The sequence below is a fragment of the Armigeres subalbatus genome, unplaced genomic scaffold (assembly GCF_024139115.2).
Source record: "Armigeres subalbatus isolate Guangzhou_Male unplaced genomic scaffold, GZ_Asu_2 Contig561, whole genome shotgun sequence".
Lineage (NCBI taxonomy): Eukaryota > Metazoa > Arthropoda > Insecta > Diptera > Culicidae > Armigeres > Armigeres subalbatus.
The window spans coordinates 363035-370180 of NW_026943327.1; the positions used below are offsets into that span (position 1 = coordinate 363035).

The window sequence follows — 7146 nt, forward strand, 5'->3', positions numbered from 1 at the left end:
ATGGTTCTTGACAACGATCTGACGGATACAAGAAGGCAAGATGCGCAACGAGCAAGGTGAATTGATTAGCTGAAGACGATTTATGGAACCGAAGGCAGCGTGGTTGGTGACGTGCAGCCATGCGCTGAGCTGAATGGAGAATACTTTTATGTGCTGTCAAGTTCGTTCTGGCATTAGTCTGAGTAAATAAAATAATTAGGAGTCCTGACTCGGAAATTTGTAGAAATCAGCCATGAAAGGGAATCGCATAACCCACAGAATCATGACCAACTTGGTATTAATTATCTCAATTTGAACACATCACCGATACCCGAGTAGACGAAAATAGCTCAATGATATCAAATGTTGATTAGATAGCAAAATGAGGTATGGACATGATTGATATAAGAGATAAATGATCAGACGACAATATCAATATTTTGCACTGAAATATCATGGGGAGACCAAGTTATGCTATTTGTAATAAGTGATCAATATCATGTGCCATTAGTTTGTTCTTATCCATAACTATATTGATTTTATAATGAATTTCGGTGCAAATTTTTGATATTGTTACCTGTTCTTTTATCTCTTATTTCAATCAAGTCCATATCATGTTTTGTTATTCTGCTCATGGCTTCTGCCCGGGTACGAAAATTCAACAGTAAAATTGGTTACTTCTGCAGCTACTGCAGTTCGATAACATTGAAGTTGTAGAGAATCCAGTTCTAACGGTGAAGCTGTTTGCTGAAGTAATTACCATACTGTGAATTTTCTTTGATAGTGGTGATAGAATACATTATTTTTCCATACCAGCTACGATGTAATCGGATAAAACCATGAGACCGACCCGTTTGTGCAGTACCCTGCAGTCTGCACGAGAAGCGTCGTTCTATGGCCTATGATTTTCTCACGAACTCGTTTGCGTCTCGGAGCCACTCACATTTGACATAGTCGAAAGCTTTTTCGTCTTTAATGATAATTAAGTAAAGATACTATTTGAATTCTTTAATCTGCTCCAGAATGCTATGGAGCGTGATAATATGGTCCACACATGATCTTTCAGAACAGAGCCCGGCCTGTTGTCGCTGGAAAGTCGTATCGACCTTCTTCTGAATTCGGCAAGGGATACTTTGCAATGAATTTGGAAAGCGGCCATGATGCCTCGTAAATTATCGCATAAAGTCAGGTCATTCATTTTAGACACTGGACGGACATATTCAAAATAATATACAAATAATGAATAAAAGTAGACAATTTTTTACCTTTATGAGAAACTTACATTTTTTTGTGATATAAATGTTATCTTTTGCTGATTGGGTGGGTTTAGGGTTCCACTATTTCCTAGTACATAACGATGAAGATGAATAATTTTGTCATTCAAGAGAGATCTAGATATCATATTTTATACATGTTTGAGGCCATTTTAACCTGAGAAATCGTTGGATGCGTTTAGTATCAGTCCTAAATTACTATCATTGAACAAGTGTTTTTTTTTGTAGAAAATAATTATGTAAAATCATGATTAATCGTTTAATTAGAAGTAGATAACTTGACTAAATTTCTGCTCTTGGTAAATAAATAAGACGTCCGATTTTTTTCGACCCATCAACAAAATGAATCAGATTTGCACACAAAACAACCAATTTTATCTCTTGTTCTTTTCATGACCAGTGATTTGGGTAGAAGTGTTTTGCATATTTCTCTAATTTAGCATATTCCACGCTGGCTTTCTCCTTGGGTGAGAACGTAACACTATTCTTATCAGTTCTCTCCCTATACACTTTCCCCTTCTTTCGGAAGGACAGACAGAAGCACGATAAACCCTACTGTTTCTCCATTCATTAACGTCTCGTTCAATCTCCGTTCAGTTTCCTTCCGATTTTCAAGTTGAATAGTTGATGTTGACTGTTTACTATTAGTGCATGTTGCGATGATTGCTCACTTATCAGAGGTTTCGATCTATGCGGTGGCGCTATGCTTGGCACTGGAACTTTCCTTGGTCACCGGACAGGTCCAGTATCGGCGTAAGTTTGACCAACTCAATTGTTAAGGCTCTAATAATGCTAACGTATTTCTACAGTCACGCCGTTTCGTTCGGGTCGACCAATGAAGCAACCGCAACTTAAAAGCGGCCCAGAGTGTCCAACGCCATATTTTCCAAACGGGGTGGCCAAAGCGCGCCAACGGAATAAGATGATCCGGTTCACGTGTGCCAGTGGATTCACTTTAGTTGGAAACATGTATTCCATGTGCGAGAAAGGGCGTTGGGATGCTTTAATACCGATCTGCATAAGTAAGTGCGACTACAGGAAGTGACTAATAATGGTACGGCTTTGCACTAATTAAGCATTATTTTTATTTAGGATCGGGATGTCCAGATCTGGCACTTGTGGATAATGGACAGATTTCTTACGAATACGGACAAGCGGCAGGAATGTTGTTTTGTAGCAGTGGCTTTCAGGTGGCTGGTCCTTCGAAGACTTATTGCAATGGATCTCACTGGGATCGCCCGTTGGGGAATTGTCGCGAGACAGGCTTGGGTGTCGCAACCAGTTGCGATTTTGAGGCATCCGATCTCTGTGGTTGGATGAACGAGGCTACGCATGATTTCGATTGGAAGCGAAGTGATGGCATTGTATCCCCAAAAGCATTGAAGACTGGACCGAAGCATGATCATACGACTGGAACTTCGTTGGCTGGTGAATATTTTCTAAGAAAGGGTAACTGATCAGAATGATGATATCATAATTTATTTTCGCAGGACACTTCATGATGGTAGACTCTGTAGTGCAGTTTACAAACGAAACGGCACGTTTGATATCACCGATCTATCCTGCAAACTATAGCACGAACGCATGTGTTTTGTTTTATTATCATATGTATGGGGATGGCGTTGGAACGCTTTCCGTGTACGTAAGACCAGTATCCCAACAATTAGACAACATTCGCACCAAAGATGCCATCTTCACTGTGAAGGGTAACCAACGTAACGTGTGGAACGAAGGTTATGCCAACGTAAAGCAATATTCTGAAGAATTCCAAATAGTGATAGAGGCGTCATTGGGTATGAAAGCCAAGAGTGACATAGCAATTGATGATGTCAGTTTGCTGAATGGCGATGACTGTCGTCCGATGCCCGATAGTGAAGATGGTGACGTTAATGCAGAAGTGCTCCCCCCGGAAGTCCCTGGCGAAGATAATGTATTCAAACTTGGCTCATGTGAAAACCGTTGTGGTGTGAATGTTTCGTCGGTTATCACCATTCCTGACACAGGTGTAAATTTTGTACAATGTGATTGTTTTGAAGGTTGTGTTGATTCTAAAACATGCTGCCCAGACTACGCAGAACGATGCGTTTTCAACGAAACTGTCTTCGCGAGCTCCACCACAATATCTACGAGTACTAAGATGACCTCGCCAACATCAACTACCGGGAGGACGGTTCCAACAACAACGACAGTAACATCAACTGTTACCACAACAATTGCTACCACTCCATCCACAACTAAATCTACCACTACAACCGCAAAACCTACCACTACTCCAACGACTCCAGCCACTACATCGACTACTACCCAACGGACAACTGTAACTTCTACAGCTCGATCTACCTCACTAACAATTAACAAAACTACAGAAACAACAAAGCTATCTTCTACGACAACTAAAACTTACAATCTTAGGCCTAGACAGTCAACTACAATCAAGCCGGTCATTCTGCCTATGGTTCGCACACGTAAACCCACCACAACTTCAACCACTACAACAGAGTCTACAACAACCACAGAAGAGGTCGTTCTAAAGCTAATAGCTCGCTATAGTGACGACGCGACGCTGGAGATTGGCGATTCCAAGCCGAATTTAGCTCGCCTTTTCCTTTTCTCTGGGATCGGCGTTATCTCCTTTGGATGCGTCGTCCTGCTGATAGTGTTACACATCCGGCGTAACACCGGTTCGAACGTGCTGAACCGCTTGAAGCAAAAATCGATGAAGAACAAATTCGGCAGTAACGAAGTCTTCGAGGATGTGCGCTTCTTGGCTGCTGACGAACATTTGGACTTCAGTGTTCCGGACGATGATGTGGAAGAAGCCGCCGAAGGCGTCGAAGGAAACGATGACGTAGAGAAAAAACCCAACAAGAGAGGGAAGAAATAGAGTGATAGCGTAAGAACATGACTGTAACTTATTGTGAATAAATATGTTTGGTACTGTAAGCAATACGTAAATGTATGCATCTTATCCAGAATTCTTCCATTTTCTTCTGATAAGGCTTTCAGATTTTTCTGTTCGGCTTTACGATTCCAACGTTTCAGTTGCTACCGCAGTCGTACGATAGACATTCAGCAAAATGATCACTAGTCGTTTATTGGAAACGTTTATCTTGGTGTTTTTGACGTTGACTGTGGAAATTACCGCTGATATTAATTGTAAATGGAAATTGCGTCCACGGAAATTAGATTGATTTCAATTAATTTTCTCATTTCTTAGTTAGACGAAGTCGTTACAGTCCAGTTCTGCGAAATATTTACAGCAATATCTGCCCGAAACCAGAGTTTGTCAATGGCCTCATACGGATGCGGCTTCGAGGAAAATATCTACGGTTTGAGTGTGATGCTGATTTTACACTTGTAGGGTCGAGTCTTCTTTTGTGTAAGAATGGGAAATGGAATTCACCAGTCCCTATTTGTGTCAGTAAGTTGTTTTTCAATGCATTTAGTGGATTATAGTACCGGAAGAATAATAAACCAATTTTGATCATAGAGTCGGGTTGCGTCGATCTAGCCGCGGTGGATAATGGCTTCATATTATATGAGAATGAAAAAGCAGCGGCAACACTGTTTTGCGACGGCGGATACAAGTTGGCAGGATCAATGTACAGTTACTGCAATGGATCTTCGTGGGATCGTTTGCTGGGTAGTTGCCGTCCAACGGGAATGGCAGTAGCTGTGTCATGCGATTTTGAAGTGGACGACCTATGCGGATGGGAGAACGAGGCAACGCATAGCGTAGATTGGGAAAGAAGTTCTGGAGTTGCGTCACGACGTGCACTAAAAACTGGCCCAAAACACGATCACACAACGGGAGAGCCTTTGAATGGTCATTTCATGATGGTGGACTCATCGCAGCAAAATCCAAACTCAACGGCACGTCTAATATCTCCGATCTACAACAGAAATTACAGTACGGTTGCAAGCTTCCGATTCTTTTATCACATGTTCGGTGACGTAGGCACGCTAGCCGTTTATGTGAAGCCCCTCATTTTGAGTTTGAGAGAGATGTTGAAGCAAACTGCTCAATTCTCAGTAAGTGGTAACCAAGGCAACGCGTGGATCGAAGGTTGCTTGGATGTGGAGCAGCAGAACGAGAGCTTTCAGTTTGTTATTCAAGCATCGTTAGGAATGCGTTACAGAAGTGATATTGCAATTGATGACGTTCAACTGCTCAATGGAAGTGGTTGCAATACTAACGATACCATTTTGGAAACAATCACTGAAAGTGATGATGATATTATTCGAATAGATTCGTGCGTTGGTCGTTGTGGTAAAAACATGTCAGATTCCAGTGGCGAAAATAATCAAAACGTAATTCATTGTGGCTGTAATAACGATTGCAATGACGATAACCCTTGCTGCCCTGACTATGCGGAGATTTGTGTTTTTGACGGGTCAACTGTAGCTGAAGAGGATGTGGTAGGTGAGCTTGAGATTTACATACCAACCGTGTCTTACAGTGATGTACACTTTCAGAACCTGGAAACTGACATGTTGGGGTGGGATACTCAACAAAATTCTAAGGTCACGGACTCCACATCGATTGTTTTGGGTGTATTGGGAACAGTATTTTTTCTTTCGAGCATAATCATGGCTGTTATATGTTTTTGTCAAGTTTCCAGATTTCAGGTTTTAAGTGTGATCAGAAGATGGCGATCGAATCATCCAGAAGATGCCTATACTATGGCCGAAGATGTTCATTTTTTGTCGGCAAATGACACACTCAGTGATTTCTCTGAAGATTTTGGAAGCTCTGTTACTGTAAGATCATCATAGAAGCTCGAAATGTTTTGATATACACTGGGGTCGCTTTTTACGCGGTTTGTGTTTGGTTTTAGAATTGATTAAGGTGATTATACAATTAGTCCCGTGGTGAATTTCAAATTCACCGCATGTTTTTCCACTCCTATTTTCAAAAACCCAAACCTGACAAAATAGCTTTCGTGCAGCGCTGAAATTGAAGTCGATTGTTCAGCATGAGTAAGCAAATGGTCTACCATTGTTTCACTATGTACGCGCGTTATAGTTCTCTCAACTAGTGCTCTTGTAAAATAACCATAAAAAGCACATGGTTTCCAAGATGGCTGATTTGTGACTTTGTTGTATAATCACCTTAAATCATTGAGTTGACCCCAATCCACAACAAATCAGAGAAAATCAGGTGGTATTTGAAATGATGTGGAAATCGAGGTAGACGGAAAAACTGGCAAAATCCATTCGCCTGAAAAGTGTGTAATGCATGTTTCATTGTTTATAAGATACTAGTCGACCCGGTAGACGTTGTCCTGCATAGTAGGCGAGAATGTGCATTCCGAACTGCCCATGCAAAGTTCGCATAGGAATCACAATTTTAGTTTTTCATGATTTGCTCAACTTTACTCGTAATTTTTACATTATAAAATATTATATAATCCCGTCGGAAACTATAACGAATGTTTCTGCTGAAGAAATGAAAAAAAAAATCCATCCAGCCGTTTTCGAGTTATGCGGATACGAACACAGACCATTTCATTTTTATATATAAGATTGAAAATATAATAAATGTGTCACGAAAACAGTGTTATAGCTTTTACCTTAGGGGTCGTACACTTTTTACGTAAGCAATTTTTCTCGTTTTTTCGACCCCCCTATCTCGCCCCTTGTAAGATTTAGTGTTATTTAGCGTAAGATATTGACCAAACCCCCCTCCCCCCATAAGTGCTTACGTAATATGTGTTATTTAAATTACAACCGGACATCAAATCATATGCAAGAATAATCAACTACAAGCAAAACCATGATACCTACTAATGCAAAGTGGAGAATGTAATGTCAACATATAAAACCGTTTAAAAAACCTTGTAAAAGGGTTAAACGTCCTATCGTTGTGGTATGTTCTAATGTTGCGGTATAG

General features: G+C 40.7%; 2 protein-coding genes across 2 annotated transcripts; both read left to right on the plus strand.

The window, feature by feature from the left end:
- The first annotated feature begins 1856 nt into the window (after positions 1 to 1856).
- LOC134204401 (MAM and LDL-receptor class A domain-containing protein 2-like) lies at positions 1857 to 4202 on the plus strand. Its single transcript, XM_062679216.1, has 4 exons — positions 1857 to 2006; positions 2063 to 2275; positions 2346 to 2681; positions 2744 to 4202. Exons 1-4 carry the CDS (start codon positions 1913 to 1915, stop codon positions 4135 to 4137), a joined length of 2037 nt encoding a protein of 678 aa, XP_062535200.1. The 5' UTR covers positions 1857 to 1912; the 3' UTR covers positions 4138 to 4202.
- Positions 4203 to 4273: 71 nt separating this feature from the next.
- Positions 4274 to 6929, plus strand: LOC134204402 (MAM and LDL-receptor class A domain-containing protein 2-like). The gene is made up of 4 exons (XM_062679218.1): positions 4274 to 4409; positions 4471 to 4674; positions 4744 to 5672; positions 5730 to 6929. The coding sequence occupies exons 1-4, from the start codon at positions 4331 to 4333 to the stop codon at positions 6027 to 6029; spliced, it is 1512 nt and encodes a 503-aa protein (XP_062535202.1). The 5' UTR covers positions 4274 to 4330; the 3' UTR covers positions 6030 to 6929.
- The last annotated feature ends 217 nt before the right edge of the window (positions 6930 to 7146 follow it).

Bases quoted from the DNA above. Each gene is read 5' to 3' on its own strand.
- LOC134204402 (XM_062679218.1), top strand. From the start codon at position 4,331: ATGATCACTAGTCGTTTATTGGAAACGTTTATCTTGGTGTTTTTGACG. The intron at 4,410-4,470 runs GTAAATGGAAAT...CTCATTTCTTAG, and splicing joins AATTACCGCTGATATTAATT to TTAGACGAAGTCGTTACAGT. The intron at 5,673-5,729 runs GTAGGTGAGCTT...GTACACTTTCAG, and splicing joins CTGTAGCTGAAGAGGATGTG to AACCTGGAAACTGACATGTT.
- LOC134204401 (XM_062679216.1), top strand. From the start codon at position 1,913: ATGATTGCTCACTTATCAGAGGTTTCGATCTATGCGGTGGCGCTATGC. The intron at 2,276-2,345 runs GTAAGTGCGACT...ATTTTTATTTAG, and splicing joins TTTAATACCGATCTGCATAA to GATCGGGATGTCCAGATCTG. The intron at 2,682-2,743 runs GTGAATATTTTC...TTATTTTCGCAG, and splicing joins GACTGGAACTTCGTTGGCTG to GACACTTCATGATGGTAGAC.